This window comes from Haliotis rufescens, unplaced genomic scaffold (genome assembly GCF_023055435.1).
Source record: "Haliotis rufescens isolate VD_foot unplaced genomic scaffold, xgHalRufe1.0.p SCAF_7, whole genome shotgun sequence".
NCBI lineage: Eukaryota > Metazoa > Mollusca > Gastropoda > Lepetellida > Haliotidae > Haliotis > Haliotis rufescens.
Genome location: NW_025964361.1, coordinates 21,447,973 through 21,466,566, shown reverse-complemented (window position 1 = coordinate 21,466,566; position 18,594 = coordinate 21,447,973). Strand labels below are relative to the sequence as shown.

The 18,594-nt window shown below is 38.9% G+C and overlaps 1 protein-coding gene across 1 annotated transcript; it reads left to right on the top strand.

Moving 5' to 3' along the window:
• The first annotated feature begins 367 nt into the window (after positions 1 to 367).
• LOC124139835 lies at positions 368 to 17,970 on the top strand. The gene is made up of 7 exons (XM_046507208.2): positions 368 to 727; positions 9,718 to 9,790; positions 12,142 to 12,227; positions 15,451 to 15,558; positions 15,922 to 15,981; positions 16,316 to 16,399; positions 16,963 to 17,970. Exons 1-7 carry the CDS (start codon positions 653 to 655, stop codon positions 17,242 to 17,244), a joined length of 768 nt encoding a protein of 255 aa, XP_046363164.2. The 5' UTR covers positions 368 to 652; the 3' UTR covers positions 17,245 to 17,970.
• Positions 17,971 to 18,594: the final 624 nt, after the last annotated feature.

Here is an 18,594-nt window from a genome sequence, read left to right as displayed (position 1 = left end):
AGTAAACAACCGTCCACAAAATCAGTTATCTCCCCTTAAACAACAAACCTGCACCTTAATAAATAATATTTCTCTTTCCTCCTACAAAATGAAATACTGGTTTTAGTTTTGTTAAGTTTATATATCGGTTTTACGATGATTATACCATGAGGGACCATTTATTGAACTCATATCTCGTATTTAAAATGAACATCTTCTTCCGGAATATCGACGAAGTAATACCTTGGTTATCTAGGTTACCTGTGGCGTTTCGAAATTAGTTTATACTACTTCAGTTACCTCCCTTTGACGAAACTGAACAAAGCAATATGAGTACATAGTTCAGGTGTTATTCAGGCTATCTTTTGTCGTCTGCTCTGACATTCGGGTATTGTGTCACGCTTCCCCGCGCACTTTCTGAGAGGCGAGGTACCCAAACTATTTGCTCAGTCGAGCGTACGGGGATTTCGAGGTATAGTTAGAAGGGGGCCTGTAGGGTTTACGTAGAAGGAATTTGCCTGGCCAGGGGAAGGAAGGTACACCGGTCCTCTCACCCAGGGTAGACTTGGACCAACTTGTGTGTGACAGATTGTGAGTCACCGACAGTGAATGGCTACATCCATGTGGAAGTCAAGACAATACTTCTGAGTTTGTGCCGACAGTTAAACCGAATATGGCGATTATCAGGTCGTTTCTGTGTTGGGCAAACACACGTTCTGGGAGTGCTGTCAGTGGCTACTACAGTCTGGTAAGTGTTTTGAAAACAAGGTAATAACGGTTGTTTGTAAACCCTATTTGGTAATATTTCATGAAATGTGATGTTAAGCAGTTCGGGGCTATTTAAACCCGCTGTATGTGATGGATAACCGCCGTACGTTATTTTTCATGTAATGTTCACGATGTCAACGATGTCTCGCCGTCTCAAGCATTCGTTCGTTTACGGAAAAGTTCATGTGCGCGCTGTTTCTCACCTGTGTTCATCTTGAGTCAAATTTGTTAATGTTTTTTAATCTTAAAATTAATCGATTTGTGGCTGAAATACTGCCGATACGACGTTAAATATTAACTCCACATAAAAAATGAATACACTGAATATGAAACCAGATTTATTTCCCATTAGGAACGTGATTATTATCAGTCACGTTTGTAATTAATTATAAGTAGTAGATGCACTGATATCATTTGTGTCAAAATGCATGCAGCGAAAAAAGTTTCCTCAATCAGTTTTGATTTGTCGTTTATTGTGTTTCTAACTAATAATTCAACGTTGGCGAAGTTTTATAGTCTGCAGGTCAATGCATGATAAAGAAAGATAGACGAAACATATCAAATCAGTCATTACTATGGCATGTCACAGTAAGGACTTTTAAAAAAAGAAAACCCACATTGTTGGGGCAATGTGACCATTTCAGATCATCTGTCAGCTTAATCACATTGGTTCCCTAGTTGCCGAATGTCTCCAAAAAGGTCAAATTGTAATTAATATTTTAAAATAGAAAATTCAAGAATACAGGCTCGTAACAGTTTTAATAACACGAAGGGTGATAAATGTGTTACACGTGACAGTGAAGTAACATTTACAATGCATAGGATATTTGTGTTATTTTCGACTCACCGCTATACATCACAAATACATGCATTAAATAGGAGTTTATATATATAAATATTAATATAGCACCACTCATATAAAGTTATTAGAGACGATTCGAAACTAAATGGTTTTGGCAGTGAAATATACCTCATATTCAAAAAGGATACAATTTCTATTGTTTGACAGGTTTAAAAAGGTGGACATTTTATCCGTTATACTCGTAAATAAGGTAGATCTTAGATCATAACTTACCATTTACTTAATATTTACATATTATAGTTACATCGTGTTAACTAAATATTCAGTTGAATAATTTATTTGTTTACTCTGCTAAACAAATGGTACTACTGTCATGGGTAACACCAAGCATGATTTATTTACACAGAGGAACATCATGATAACGCATACATTAGACCAGCCTATTACCATTCAGTAATGAATCCCGTGCAGGATGTATATTCACAAGTGTAACACACACCAAGGCACATGATGTAGTGGTAAACCAGGTCGAAAGAACTTATTGTGAAAGTATAATCTCCTGTCAAGCTGCTAAATACCATGATTTACAGGTCAGCGATTCTGACACGGGAAACTGTGAATCTGACTCTATCGCTAAAGCCTGTCAATATTCTGTCATCTGTGACTCATACTCATCATTAATCGCTAGTGAACAGGTGGCTGGCGCACCAAACGACACCGTATACACTCTGAAGGCTTTAGATATATCACATCCAATGGAGAGAATGTAAGGAATTTGAATGACATATATGAGAGATACAATGATGTTTAAATGAGCATATATTTATGTAATTGCTGTGTGCCAGTGAAAATAAAATAGAAGTAACAAAGACCTGTCCATAATCACAAGAAAGATCTGCTGTGAGAGTCCACGGTACGATTCCGACTATATCAAAAGCAGGTGTTTATGAATCACTATCAAATAGCGATGATCCCAGGTATTGCCCGAAAGGTGAGCGTTTCTTGCCCCACTGGTGGTACCTGTCACACACATGCAAAGGCTAGTCAATTGTTTATCTAATACGACAAGAGTCGGGAACATATCGTACAAATCAAATTTAGGAAATGCATTATTTTGTCCACTGATGCGTCAAATACGTATATGCTTTCCATGAGTCTTCATACAACATTTTGGAAGTTTTAGCAAAGCCTTGAAAGTTGTAACCTGATCAAACAACTTACTAGCAAGAATCGTGTGACGCTCTTTGTAGATAGAGAGTGTTCTATTGTACCTAAACATTGGTGAAATGTAGACACCAAAGGCTGGAGCTATTGGAAAGTTGAAGTCACCCCTCTTGTCATACAGTCTTGTGCACACATTTTTGTCACTCTCGATGTTGATGCATGAATCTTAATATAAGGCAGATGAGGCGGTTTTACTGGTCTCTTCTATTTCAAGTTCAGGTGGGCAAATCAGTGGCGTGGATACATCATTATCACAAGGGAAGCACGACACGAATAAACACATGGCTGTAACAAAACGCTACCAATGTACTGGGTGGGCTTTCAATGCACATATACGATATTACATTATGATAGTATGAATATATAAAGCTAACTGTATCAAAACAAACTTCCTATCATGTTTGTATATTCATCGCCAGCACTGATACGTACTTTAAACAGACCCGTTATAAGTCTTTACTGGGTACGGAAATAAGAAGTACATCTTCAGTGGGTAAATGGATCCTGCAAATGTGTTTCAAACATATTTATTCTGAACAAGCCAGGCTGGTGTATGTTAATGTCGTTCTGGTAGTACATGTACCATATACTAAACATGAAAAGTCATCAACATTGAATTTCAGTTGATAAATATGGATTGTCTACTGTGCACATCCTCTTGAAGGTTTGGAGTTACCCCAGGTTCACCGAACAGGCGTTATCACAATCGCAGACTTCTGCACCTGTTACTATCTCGCAATCTCACTCCACATTCCATCCCGGTCTCACGACCCTCACCACCCCGTACAAACAATACCCCTATATTACCCACGGCCTGGAGATAGCGGGCTCATGGTCACTCGTCAACCCCAAAATGTCACGTTCCAACTAACCACACCGCGGGGAGGTCCTTGTCACAAAGGGTCAGACGGTCAGAGGTGACAGGTTGGGACTTTTTCAACCTTATTTAAAGCTAAGATCGTTAGCTAAACATTAAAGGCAGTCAGTTTGTAATGGATACTATACTGGTTTTTCTATAAGTAAATGTGCACGCAATATCATTTCCACATTGATCAGTGTTGATGTTCGCCATAAAAATGAACCACATCATGAAAAATACGCATTCCATTTTGATACGACATTTCATAGTACAGCAGGATTACACTGCTCGGAGAACACTCAGTTACTGGTGGAATGATGGAAATAGTTTAGGCTCCACCGCCATTGCCAGTGTGAAATCAGCACATTTCCCATCCTGTCACGTCATTTCCCAGCCGAACGTGATTCTTACCTGTAAACCTGCATTAATAATTAACCAGTCTTATCACTCAATCATTTAATGAGCCTTTTGGAATTCAGTCGATTGTGCTTTCCACTACAGGTATAAAAGCCTATTGATTTTTCTTCCACACATTGCCATGTTGGAATACAACACCTTTATCTAACCCACACACCGTGGGAATCCACCTTCCACATCACGGTCTTTCATCAGTGCTTCCACAGCCCTAAGCATTTTAAAACGTTCAGGCCTGATATACCGATATTTGTTACCTCCATCCACATGACAATTGTGGATAAGATTGTTCCCATGTTGGCCACGACAGCAATACGTTTATAAGATTAATGCTGTACTCGTAGGTACTGATGGGTGAAGGGACACAGAAGCCATCTGTTAACATGCAGCGTGCAATCTGTTCTGCATTGAAATATATATTTTAGGAATGATGTGCGACATCTTGTATTCCGTACACCATTAATTGCAATGAAAAAACCCAATTAATGCACCATCTGTAATGTATGCATGTGAATGGAGCCCAGCTGATCACCGCTAACATCACATGATTGAAACAACCGGCTGGTTGTATTCAAGTTTAATATCACTTTGAAATATACAGGCAAGCACCTCATTATTACAATGCCCAAAACAGATTTTATCCTGATGTCTTAAAACGTTTTTAATACATCTTCAGTCTAAGTGCACCTGTTAGTGAGCTCAGACGCCAATGTTTAGACATGAGGTTGGGGGGTCTCCCTTCTTTAAATATTGTTTGAACAAATCGATTATTCTTTCTTATCAAATATCCCATTTTGTCCTCTCATGCTAAAGTAACCGAGGACGTAACTCTCCGTTTGGGTAGCTCTGTGGCAAAGGTCAACACTGACTGACAACCGCTGTCTATTGTGAGACTGACCACTGGACAAGGGCTGAAAGAAGACGAGAGTTAGTGGGTGTTTACCTTGTGAAGTGACCCACCGTACTTAATTCTGTATTTGTTTATTCAGGTTGGTGGTCAGCAGGGTGGCGTTCTGTTACGTATACCATTTGTACCCTGGGGTGACACTTCGCGACTTAATCAGTCGACGGGAATGCACGTTGAAGGCACTTAATTTGTCCTGATAACAACGCGCCAGAGGAAGGAAGAATAAAGGCTAAGGATAGAAACATGCTCCCCACAGTTACAAAGTATCAAGTTATTGTTGCATTAAAATGACATGTTATGATATTACAAATTTTGGTTTCCATTACAGTATAGTGACGCAGTTTCTGCTATTAACATCAAACTTTGACACACACATGTCATGAGTTTAGATGTAAATATTATTATATCTTATACACAGTGCGTAAAGCACACAATTGAATATGTTTGTCATTTATACCGCATCTCACTATATATCCTCTTTTATTATATCCCGCGATATCGTCACTTCACACCTTTAATCCTTCTCACATGTGAATACTGGAGGGCATTTATGACCATCCCATAAAATTGACGGTGACCACTTTACCATAGAGAAGCGGCCAACATGTCTCTGCAACCAGCCGGGACATTGGGACCCCTTTATTAGGGGATGGGGGTTCATAGGGAGGGGTATAATTTGGTGACTCTTTCATCAATCCCGGACGTATTTCCCCACCGCTCTTGCCTATGACCTTGGGAGATTGCCTTAGGGCTCGATAACTAGGCGATAAAAACGATGTTCTCGCTGTGTGGATGGGAATCCTGGCGAGGGATTAATCTGACTGATCATTACCTATTGAGCAGGATCCCAACTTTTTGACCATTGCTGTGTTAGTCATGTCCGCCTCCTTATATCGAATGGGCAATGTTTCGTGATTTATCGGAAGGTTAAGGACTAATGAATGTATTCAGGGCCAATTGTTGCGATCCTCAGTGCTGTTTCTGTTACAACCACAGGAACTCGATAATAGCGCGTATAACATAATACATTCGTATAGAGAAAAAAGATCACACCCCTCTATATACATAGTCTCTATGTATATAGAGGGGTGTGATTATTTTCTATACGAATATATTATGTTATACACGCTAGCATCGAGTTCCTGTGGTTACAACCAATCCGTTTAGGGAAAAACTTAAAAGGAGTTTGAAAGTTAAGAAAACTACCCTGAGCGTGCATTTGTTTATAGTGTATTAACGGTGTGAGGTGTCATTTTCTCCTACCATTTGAGACTAAATTGTGATAAATAGTGTATATCGCATCGTCTCATAATGCAGGAATAAGATTTGGATTATCTTAATTTTATATGTCACAATTAATGAACATAATTTCAGACGATTTCGGACACAGTGTACAGTTCACTGCTTTGTAGTCCCTATCTTGATCTAAACAAAAATAATGAATCTCGCTGCCTGTTCTTGTTACATTAAGCCAAAACTCAAGGCGGGCGGACCCATTATATCCACGTTGAGAGATCGCGGTTGTAAACTATGTCTCTAATGCTCATAGATAAGATAAGACAGGTATTCATAGCGATCAAGACTTTGTGAAACTTCCACTTCATTGCGCATAATACCAGCGAAGACATAAATGTCTCATAATTATTTTCGGCACTGGTCACAAGGAGACAGTATATCTACCCCTGACTTGTTCGTCCCAGTTGGAAGTGCCCGAGGGTCGTGTTTAACAATGGGACGCACGTATGTGGAATGTTGATGGTCATATTAACGAAACCATTGGTCTGGATCGCTTCACATATGTGTTTTCCATGTATAACGTCTGTCATAACCGTTTACCCTTTCGACCTATTTGTGCCCAAAATATTTATAAAAAACCCTTTGCCACTGCTTCCCTACGGGGATATGTTTTCACATTTGGCGGCGCTGTGGAAATGGCAAGATCTCCTATTGTGTGTGTCACCCGCATCAGCAGATTGGTAATCTCAGTGGATAGTTGAATGTTACCTTTTTAGCTGGGGATAGAGTGAGTGCATTAGTATAATCCCGAAGTAATGCAGGTCTTAGATGTTTGTCACTTTGTTGAAACCGACGAGCGTGTGTATTGGTGCTGATAAGCCTAGAAATATACCCACGACCACAGGTTTCTGGTACGCTAAGGGACACAACTGTGCACAGCGAATTTCTATGCCTTGGACGACTGGGCCACCCGTGCCCCCACCTAAGTCAGTGAGTGAGTTAACATTTAACGTATATATACACAGTTGAGTCACGAATAGAAAGTTATATTTAAAAACAAATTTACCAAACATATTTGGAGATAACAACATTATCTACAACTGTTTAAAACACGGGCTCTAGGCCACCGGTAACCAAATCTAGGCCAACTCGCTGGGGATCATGTGAAATTACTGTGCCTTAGCTTCCTGCACGGTAACCCAGCAGATTTACGTCATCACTTCAGCCACAGATTCACCTCAACTAAATTCCACGACCAGTGAGCGTTAATTTGTAAAGTCGATTCTTTCATATAGAAACTTGCAAAGTAGCATTGTCTATCGGTTGTAATAGGGGTCACGCACGTTTGTGTATGGCTGGAAATGATATATCGAAACCACCAAAGCTATCATTGCTTTGCTGCTTGTACTAAAATAACAATATAAATAAGGTGACATGGACATCAAACAGTCCATTGCGTGACTTGACACGTTCACTGAGACTTTGATGAGCCATCCGTTATGACTACTGATGATGCAGAAGGTAGTTATTGGTAAGACATTGATAACATCTATTCTCTGACTTTGACTGACGGTGTTCATTTCGCCACACATATCGAGACAAACAATCAAACCCGGTTCCTAACCCCCACCCCTTTCCCACTCTGTACTGCCGGCATTCTGATCCCTCTATTGTTAACAATATATGATACATATCAACCTTCCCATCACCCACGTACAATCACTGACTCTCCCAGGTATTCCAGATGAAACATCATATCCAGTATCTCTCATTCTACACACACAGGTACATCAGGGTCAATTGTTAACTCTCAGGGGACGCACGTCATATGTAAATACGCCGCAAGACACATGTTGACTTCTTGTCACGAGGGTCGCAACCAGGCGGTTATTACTTCAGTGGGTATTCATCCCTATTACAGTCACTACACCATTTTCAGAGGACAGTAATGGGTTATGTTACACTGTGCTATTCATAATTCTCTCAAGGGTGTTTCTTAATATTTACGATGTACATGTAAGAAAACAAAATGCTTTCGATATACCCCAAAATACTTTTGTTCCAGTAATCTTTGGTGAGTATGTAAACTAACATTTCAATCACCACATACCCGGAATTCATTCATTGAGATGGTTCTTTTGAGACTTTGTGTTGAAGAATAAATAATTAATCCGTGATGAAAATAATGACTCGCCACCTAGAGTAACCACAGGTAAACAGACATTTGAACAAAATGTTTGAAATAGCCCCTAGAAGTGTTCTCGTGCATTGAACAGTTTGGGAACGCCATAGGTATACATAACATACCTGCCCATTAATTACAGGTGAGTTATTTCTCCACACCTTGATGTGAGATCGGGTGTCAAAGGCAGTGGTCAGTACCGGCAGTTAAGCGGGATAAGTTCGCTTGACTTGGTAATCTGTTTAAGTGATGAAAAATAAATGGGCACGGTTGGAAACCTACACCCAGTTTATGTTGAGGTATTTGTGAGGCAATCTTTGCTCTTAATGTGATTAACTTGAGGTTAACTAACTGCACATTTTGAACAGTTCCGAAGACACTTAAGTGTTGATTTTGTACTTTTATTGTGTTCATTGAGGTATGATATCGAAAAAAACTGATGCGCAAACTGTATTAATCCGCGCAGAAACTACAGCCAGTGTGAAAAATAAGAAGCTTATAACGTAATTAGACTCTGTAACAGTCTTTAAAGTATCAATATATATTGAAGCCATGAAGCCATTGAAGCGACGAATAACCGACAATGATATAAACCCACAATAAACACAACTGTAGAAAGACAAGCTGTCAAAATCAAATTTCTATTTCAAATATTCTTGCTGAAGGCTGTTCTATGAACTTGAATGATTTGATCTCGTAAAAGGTGATTGCCTGTTGTCATAAACATGATATATATATTGAGCCTTCCTCAGCGACACACAAGTTCTCACTACTGCATGTTGCATCTATCACTACATTACCTTTATCTACCCTAGATTTCCGCCTGATAACCACACCGGGATATTAATATTTAAGTGTCATGCTCGGGTGAAGGCGAAGGTTCAGTGTTGATTCCCAGATATGCTTTTATCAATGATTACTTCATTCCAGAGTTGTTCTTCATTCAATTTGTGGTTATGGGCAACATTAAAATTGAATCGATACATTGTTTTATACCGCACTCAGCTGAACAGCAATGCCCATGTATTTTCATGTTGACTAGTGTGACATGGGATCTAGCGTTGATACAGTTGATTACATGGCGTTAAAATAATTATGAATTTGAAAACAAACAACGTGTTCATAAACAGAACTTGGTGTTTGCGCGTTAAGACAAGCAAGGAAAGGCAACAACTGTAATATTACCTTTTACCCACTTTTATGGATATGTGTGTGTGTGTGTGTGTGTGTGTGTGTGTGTGTGTGTGTGTGTGTGTGTGTGTGTGTGTGTGCGCGCGCGCGCGCACGCGCGTGTCTGTTGAGATAATTAGTGATAAAATTGCAAATATTGTTTTTTTCATTTTCAGGTAATATCTGTGATGTGTTTGGCCTTTTACTTATTCCGATACATCGGCCTTGATGCAATTAGTGCTTCCATGGGTAAGTATGATCTCTCTAGTATCCTTATTTTAGCTTTCGCATTCGATACTTATTGAATAGGCCCACACAGCAAGCGCTTAATTTCAGCAACAGTTAATATACTCGTAGCATTCAAAGTGGTTGTTTTCTGCTAAAGGTAGATCATGTGAACATGTTTAATACTATAATATATACTATGGGGAGCTATGCTTGCCAGTTTGTCGTAGTGTTATATATATTATAATTAGGTAGAAAGCAGAGCTTACTGGGGTGAGTATTGCGATAGTTTAAACGCTATTATTGCAATAGTATCATGAATATTTCCCCTTCCCAATGTGGCGAAAAAGCATTTTTAAGAGGTATGCAGGTTTCGTGATTCAGCAGCTTGCCCGGGGAGTGATTTATGATCAAGGATTAATATCTGATAATATGGTATGAACGTGTCTTTGCTGAATACAAACAGTGAAGTGAAGTATAACAAAATGAGTTGAATTTCAATTGTTTTCTGTTGAGTTTTTCTATCGAAAGTATCAATGGTCTATAGTGCCGTGTCGATGACAAATATTGATATTTTACGTTAGTTTGATATCGACGCATTACCCTCTGACCATGGGCATGGCCACCCCAATTGAAAGCGCATATTTATCGTTTTTGATAGGAGGGTGATTTTTTGTGAAATCACGTAACATACCTCAATAAACTAAGCCCCACCTCCCTGTTAATGCAATCCGGTCAGTAAAGGCCTTCTTTACAGCTCAAAGAGTCAGGTTTTAGTCATTCAAACGAAAAACGATTTGGAGATTTAGTTTGTGATTAGTCAAATTAACAATCTAGCTCATGGAGGTAATGAAACCTAGCTCAACGTACAGGTGATGAAAGGTTTGACACTCTTCGTTGGAGAATATGGCTGTATTTTATAATATATAAGACTATCATATTTAGTTTCCCAGTATTGAGATTTTATTATGTGAAGTAAGAAGGACAAGGGGTACACACTTGCGTGTCGTCAACCACTACGTAAAACATAGCAAAACAGGCCGCAGGAAGACTGGAAAGATCTCGATTGTGCCCTCGGGCGCTGACAATATCTGTTATGTGCATAGGACAAAGACGACTCGTATCTCTCTTTCTTTCATCATATATTTTTATGACGGCGCCACTACAAGCATGTATTAAGCAGGTGTGAAAAGTAGATTTGTATCTGGTATTGGGGTCACCTTTGGATTGTTTCCAACATATTGACTATTTCTTACATCAAAACCACACTAATGAATGACAGAAAGACAACTTTGTCACTCACGGGCAAAGTTTATTAATGTTATTTGATATTTGGATCAAGGAGATTATACACTGATGTAGTATGCTTAGCATTCTAAGGCAGAGGATGTGCATTACTATTATCCGTTAGGATATCATCTGTCATGGGTTGAGGGCTACCTTACATGTCCTTGTCATTCGGCACTTGTGCATGTTGTGCCTGTTGTTCTGTTATCCTACCACTTTCCACATTGCCATAGCATGTCCGTGCATCAACACAGGCTGTCACTTTAATATGCACATAAATGGTGTATTGCCGCAAAGTTGGTCTGTGAAATTCACTTTGATAAACATCAAAGAAATATATATTTTATCTAAAGAATTGGACGACATTGCCCTGGTTTAATCTAAAGCCGACTATCCTACGACAGACAGACACATGTACGGAGTGTTTTCTTTCACGATATTGCAGCAAGAAAGTTACACAGCTTCATAGTTTTATGCATTATGCATATGAGATGCGATGTAGTACTGATCAATATGGAAGAATGGTCGTCGATTGTAGATTATCTGTACGCAATTATTAACGATGTATTTGCAGTGTCTCAGAAATCAGAATCTGAAACATGGACATTACTCAGACAGTCCGGAGCAATTTACGGCAGTCGGTGATTCATACATTCCCGTATTATTACAAAGAGCAGAGTGTTTGTTATCTCTGTATATATCGACATGAAACACAACACCTGTAATTTCTGTACCTGGTTTAAACAGAGACCTCTGACGTTTAAACGCATTTGTTGTCCTTCTGTACTGCAAGTAACCCATTAATCATAGTTTACTGGGGAATGTATTTTAGATGCCCACTTAATAAGAGAAAAACATATGTTTATGATACTGGTACTCAGTGTACTTACAGGCGAGTGATTGTATATTAAATGAAAACCACGGTGTTATTATCGCTGTAAGACCTCCATGTACAGGGACGATGCGAGGAATGCGTGTTACTTTAGTGCACTTTGTCTCATGGTGGTGTATTAACAAACGATGAATTGTGTGAACTACAGCTCTTAACTGTTCCCAGCATTTAACATGACATACATGTTTTATTTCAGAATTTCGAGGCATTGTGTATGCTGGATTCGTCCTATATTCCCTGATGATAGCAGTCTCCCTGGTCCTGCTACCAGGGGTGTATATGGTAAGATAACACAGCCACGAACACATGTTTTGTCTGGTTAAAGACCACCGAATGACGGTCTACATTTATATAATCACCATTTTCAGTTGTTCACTAAAATACAATGTGCATTAAACAGTATCATTAGGAATGAAAACCTGTCTTTGTTTTAAAGTTGTACACTTATATTTTCATGACGTACAACTTTTGATGAATTGGACGAACGAATAGCAAAACAAAACTTATACACTTCAAACATATTCAATGTTGTTTGCAGCCTAATCTATTGTTGTTTTATGAATCCACTTCCAGTCAACTACAACTACTTCATTCATAACTGATTTGTTCGAATACTTTTGAAATATAATCTGTATAAACGATCATCCACAATACAAGTTCTTATTGTATGTGGAACAATTCTTAACAGATAACGTTATACCTATACAACTTTGGTCAAAAGATCACCGCATGCTTTACACATTTCCGTCGGTTTATTCAGTTATCTTTCCATCAAGCTTGGCTTAGACCACCAAAGGCTTATTTACCGACCTCATATGACCGGTAACTAATTAGTTGAAACTTTCAAGAATAAGCAGCTTATAGCAGAAACCTTAACCCGTTTGTAAACAAAGAGCCCCCAGCTTGACCGGTCTTCATTGAGCCACGACTTACAAAAGGGGACTATTTGGTGTGTTGATACTAATCTATTCGTGGAGATTCGACAGGAAGATAAGCAATGAAGCGTCATTGCTGAAGTCAGTTTTGAGAAATGAGGTAAATTATGGCCCTAGGTTATGACAAGATAGAGCAATGTGATCTTACGCCTTGTCTGTTCGCATCTTCTTCTTGGCAGGCCCCTGACAAATATCCGAGTCCCGTATATGTCCATTATGAAGAGTACGTATTATTTCAGGTGACCTTGTCACTCAGTAGCCCTCTAGCTTTTAATCACATTTTAAAATTTCTGCTTGATAGTCAATAGTCCTGCGCCATCAGGGAAACGGTTTTTAGAGGAGATATTGTGTAATAAAAGAGTTCTTAGTCTGTATAGTCACCGACGTCCCGCATTGTGTGCTAGTAGAAAAGATCGCCGGTCTCATTTTAGTAATATCCCAAATGTCTATGGAGTAGTATTTCTTGATAAAGCAGTAAGAGCTATTTCTCATGCTGGTCAACCATCATGAAGTCATTCTAATCTGGGGTGGATAAACATTTAAGTTGCTGTAAAGTTTCTGTAAGTTGCCTATTGAGACATTTTTACACGTGTAGTCTTGAGTAGAACACTGGTTATACTAGTACTCAATGCTGTAGAGTAAACTTGTCGATTGATCACTCAAGGTATCAATTTCAAAAATTAGTTAACGTACCCACTGACCTATCGTTAGTACAGTATATGTATCGAAACAGAGCGAAGGCAATGAGACAAATGTTTGACCTTAAGATTTAGCTGGCAATAATGGCCTTTAGCTAATGTCAGAGTGCCCGGTCGCCCCATTAGCGTAGTACAGACTGCGTTCTTACACCTCAGTTGCACCTGCCAGCCGACATGGTACGTCACTTTTACCCGCTTAAAGGTACACTTCACGTCATAATCACATCAGACAATATTTAACTTTCTGTCGTAAAGAAATACCAACACACAACTCTTGCACCCGGTTATAGTAGCCAAGAGTTCTCAAATTCCACGAAACGCAAGGGGATTACCGATAAACCGATAAGCGTATAGAAAAGCAAAGCAGGTGAGGAAGGCTTCGTGTGAGAGTTCAAACACTGTTGTGGGTCAGACTGGGTTGTTACCCTTTGTCCTTGCTTTTCCATACACGTGTGCGATACAAAACAAAACATCCCCACATATTTTCATGAACAAGGCCTCCGCACCTGAACAATACCTCTGTAAGGAGATACTGTATTTGTGCAGGAAATATTGTGAGAAATTGAAAAATGAGAGTTGTCAGGCAAATATCAATACTTCGGATAAAGTTATCGTTTTAGTTTATCTTACACGTAGATATATTGGTTTTCCGGAACACACACAAACTTCAAATGTAAGGAACACATGACACCAAGGCACGTGAATGAATGATTAAAGTTGTTTTCTTGTATAAAACACGCTCTAAAAAATAATATCCGTGCTCAACTTATGTGCAACAGACACGAATTACATAGTAATGTAATATTTGGACGGTGGTAATGGGTAGATGGTTTTAAGATTTGATCGGCACTGAAGGCTAATGTTCGGGGTACTCGTGTGCCAGGCGAAACGGTAACCGAGTTCACCATTAGAAACATGCCCTAAGCAGCCCATGTATTTTCAGTAGAAAGTGAGTGAGTGAGTGAGTGTTGTTTTACGCCGCTTTTAGCAATATTCCAGCAATATCACGGAGGGGAACACCAGACATGGGTTCCACACATTGTACCCATATGGGGAATCTTTCAGTAGATAAGAAATACCGATAGTTTCAAATAGAACCCGACAGAGTGACCATTGAATATATGCATGTACACACATTGAACATGATTTTTTAGGGGGTGGGGGTGGTATTTAAACATATCCGTTCTCCACTTTGGGACTAGAAAATAAATTTACAGATTAAAACAGGAATTCTTGTAACTTGTCTCATGTCCTTGCAGCAAAGGATATACCCTCTATTTAAATATTTCCTATAATGCCACATAAACACATTTCTTGCTTCTCGTGTTATTATGAAGTGCTCCTACTACATGGAATACAGTAACAATTCAGATTGGAACGCAAACGTAGCAAACCAAATAAGGATAACTGTAAGGGGGAGCAATTCTGGGGTCGGACGATTTAATAAAAATAATCTGTTTAATTGTAGCAGATACCGTCATGTACTAGTTTATTGTATATAAGGAAAGACAGTCATGCCCACATTCAAAAGAACAACATAATAGACACGTCTGTCTCCACGTATGTTTACCCTTCACTACCAGAAATAATCTATCTGGTTGGGTTATTGGACGCGATTGATTCTGTAGCTGAAATGAATCCCTTACTGTATTACCGGCACCCTTCGTTATGACACAAGGTGTATTTCCAATTATTGACTATGTCACTTATCCGCAGTGGCGTGTTCAATATTTGCTTGTTTATGTCTCTGAAAGGTATGATGTAAGTCATGAACATCTTTCATATTTTTGTCGAATTGAAACCTTTTAAACGACAACGTCATTGACGATTGATATAAGCCGCCATACTGATTGCCTATATGTTTATTTTCAGGACAAAAAGTACCTGTTGTTACCATGGATATACGTGTTGGTAGTAACGGTGTTGTATGAGACGGGAGCCATTGCCCTCCTGACAACAGTACACTTAGAGAATGAAAAGGTGAGCTGGATACACACTTCAAAGTCAACATCATGCACTCTATTTATGGACACAATGTTATAAACCATTAAACTGACTTTGTTGTCATGACTTAAGTCACACGTGTACCATACATGATATTAGGTACGGGCAAATGTTGCTACAGGGCGGGTCGTTTGTGTAAGTATTCACTGCATCTAACACAAAGTAGTTCGACATTTATAATGGCTCTCATGTGATGGATCACTATATTGTGTTAAATCTTGTAAAGCTCAGGATTTTTGTATGTCTTTGAAACATATGATGTGCTGATATTCTGCACACTTTAATGACTTTGTGTCCTTTGATGTGAATCATAACACAGGAATTGTTATTCTTTTGTAGACTCTGCAAACGTGGGAAATCATCTCTCTATGTTTTTACTGCTTCCGCTTGGTTGCAAATGTAAGTATTACACATTTACAGACGAACGCAGTTTAAAAATTACTATCTATCTATCTATCTATCTATCTATCTATCTATCTATCTATCTATCTATCTATCTATCTATCTATCTATCTATCTATCTATCTATCTATCTATCTATCTATCTATGTCACAGATTGTACCAACGTGGGCAACCAAATTCGGTTTAACAATGGGATGCTTTAACCTCAAGGCTTCCCCACTGCCCCCGTGCAATTATGTAAGACCACATTATGAGATGATATTGTAATTTAAATGCAGATACTTGTTAACCTTTGTCATAGCTAATCTGTTTGTTTTTCATTTCTTCCAGTGTTACTGTTTTGCTTGTATAGTGTCCCAATACCAGGAACTCTCCGAAGGGAGAGGAACGTATGACTTTTTGTACAAACCACGGGTAAGAACTCATATTTAATTTAGTATGGAAACATGGATATTAGTGTTAAGTAATAATTGTAAAAGATCAGCGATAAAGCTATTTCGATTATTGGCAATATTGTAGTCGATGGATGGATATGTTATGTTTATCCTGGCACCCACTCGCACACTGCAACCTCAGTGCTACAACTATCGTAATCCGATACAGCAACAAAGACCAAATCGTAATTCTTCGATCGCTTTTAAGAGGACCGCGTCTAGTATTAACATATCAAGCTCTGTTCTTTATGAAATGGGGGCGGTCGGGTAGCCCAGTGGTTAAAGCGTTCGCTCGTCACGCCGAAGACCCGGGTTCGAATCCCAACATGGGTACAATGTGTAAAGCCCATTTCTGGTGTCCCCCGCCGTGATATTGCTGGAATATTGCTAAAAGCGGCGTAAAACCATACTCACTCACTCTTTATGAAATGGTATTGTGCAATGAGACGCGCACGACGATTCACTTAATTTGATGAATGTGGCAAATGCTACAGCAGATTATGAATATGTCTTGAAATACTAATTGTTCATTTACTGTTTCAGTCTCGGAGAATGCGTCGGTATTTCTCAGCTTCGGATTTGGACACCTATAGTCCTCCATATGGCGTGCAACTGCCTCCGTATATGGAAGACGACCCACGTAAAGACTGTAGTCCTCCAGACTATGAACAAATAGAAATAAATGAACACGATACAGCCGATATGTTCTGTACATTAGCATCAGCGTCTGCACCCAGGCATAACGATACAGAAAACCCAGAAGACATGCAGGAAAACAGAACAGGTGTGACATTTCAAAGGACTACTTATGTGACATGGATATGAAAACAATGTGATATGTGAAAATGTGACAGAACTTCGTTACTATGCAATAAGAAAAGGATAGTGTTGCCGTTGGCGTTGTCATTGGCGCCAGTGAAACTTCCGTCCTTTAACTCTGTGTTCGCGCGGACGCCCGAGATACCAATGAACCAGCGTGCAATGTGATAAGTCAATATGTGACACTGAAACTTGTATATAAAGAGTGTTTGCATGTGTGAGTGATACGAAATATGCATTTAAACGTTTCATTGATTTATTCTATCGAGAAGGAAACAGGATTACTGCTGAACAGGATCCACGTTACAAATATTGGCGATACAGACGGGTTGAAATAGGAGATAAATAGTGCTATGTGTTGTTTAGTTAAAAACTACTGTTACCGTGAGGATAACACGGCATAGTGTCTTACGGATTCCGAAAAATTGTAACAGATTTAACTAAGAAGAAACTCAAATCTAGTTATTGGAGCAATTGCGGAATATTCCTCGAACAGATGTGATGTCAGCGAGGAGAGCAGCAATATGATGTCATATGTATTGATATACAGTTTGCATTCTCCGCCCACATTCCACTTTACCTCATTTACATGTGTTCAGCCTGAAGGATGTGTGCGCAACATGGCGTTATACATATACTGCATGTGGTAATTGACCTTTGTGGTTACATCTTTATGTTTATATGTACATAAATATTGGCATTCGTCACAGTGAGTGCAATAAAATATTTTTGAAAGATCATGTTCTTTAGTTGTATGTTTTAGTTCGGTTCAAAACATTTTCATCAGAAACGTTATAATTATATGCCAGCTAATGTAAATTGAACACAATCCGGTCACGCCGGAATTACCGCATCCCTAATTATGGTTGATTTGGTGTTGATTTTATGAATGGAACGAAATACATTATTCAGTTCTTTGCAAACAAACCAAAATGGATTTATTCTTTGAAGCTTTTTTGTAATGCTGTGTAACAGTCCGGTACTATGTGTATGAAGGCCAAATCGTTTAAGATGCCGCAATTAGCTGTGCAGTGTCGCCTACTCAAGGCGTGTCAGGACCCTATGATTCCGGGGTGGATTTAGAGGTTGGTTTCTCAGTACCATACACCAAAACTGACACATTAAAGACATACGTGATTTCGGGCTTTCATTTCGCATTAAGCAGACGCGTCATAATACAATTTAAAAACTCAGTCACTCACAACGTGTATTGTGCTTACAATTAAGGGAAGAACCGTTTGTTGAAAAATATTTGATGTTCAAATTTTATTAAAAGGAAAACAACGAAAAATAATTCTTACTTTTGTTTCAAAAACTAAATTTAATTTTCTGGATTTTCGAAAATTCGCATTACAA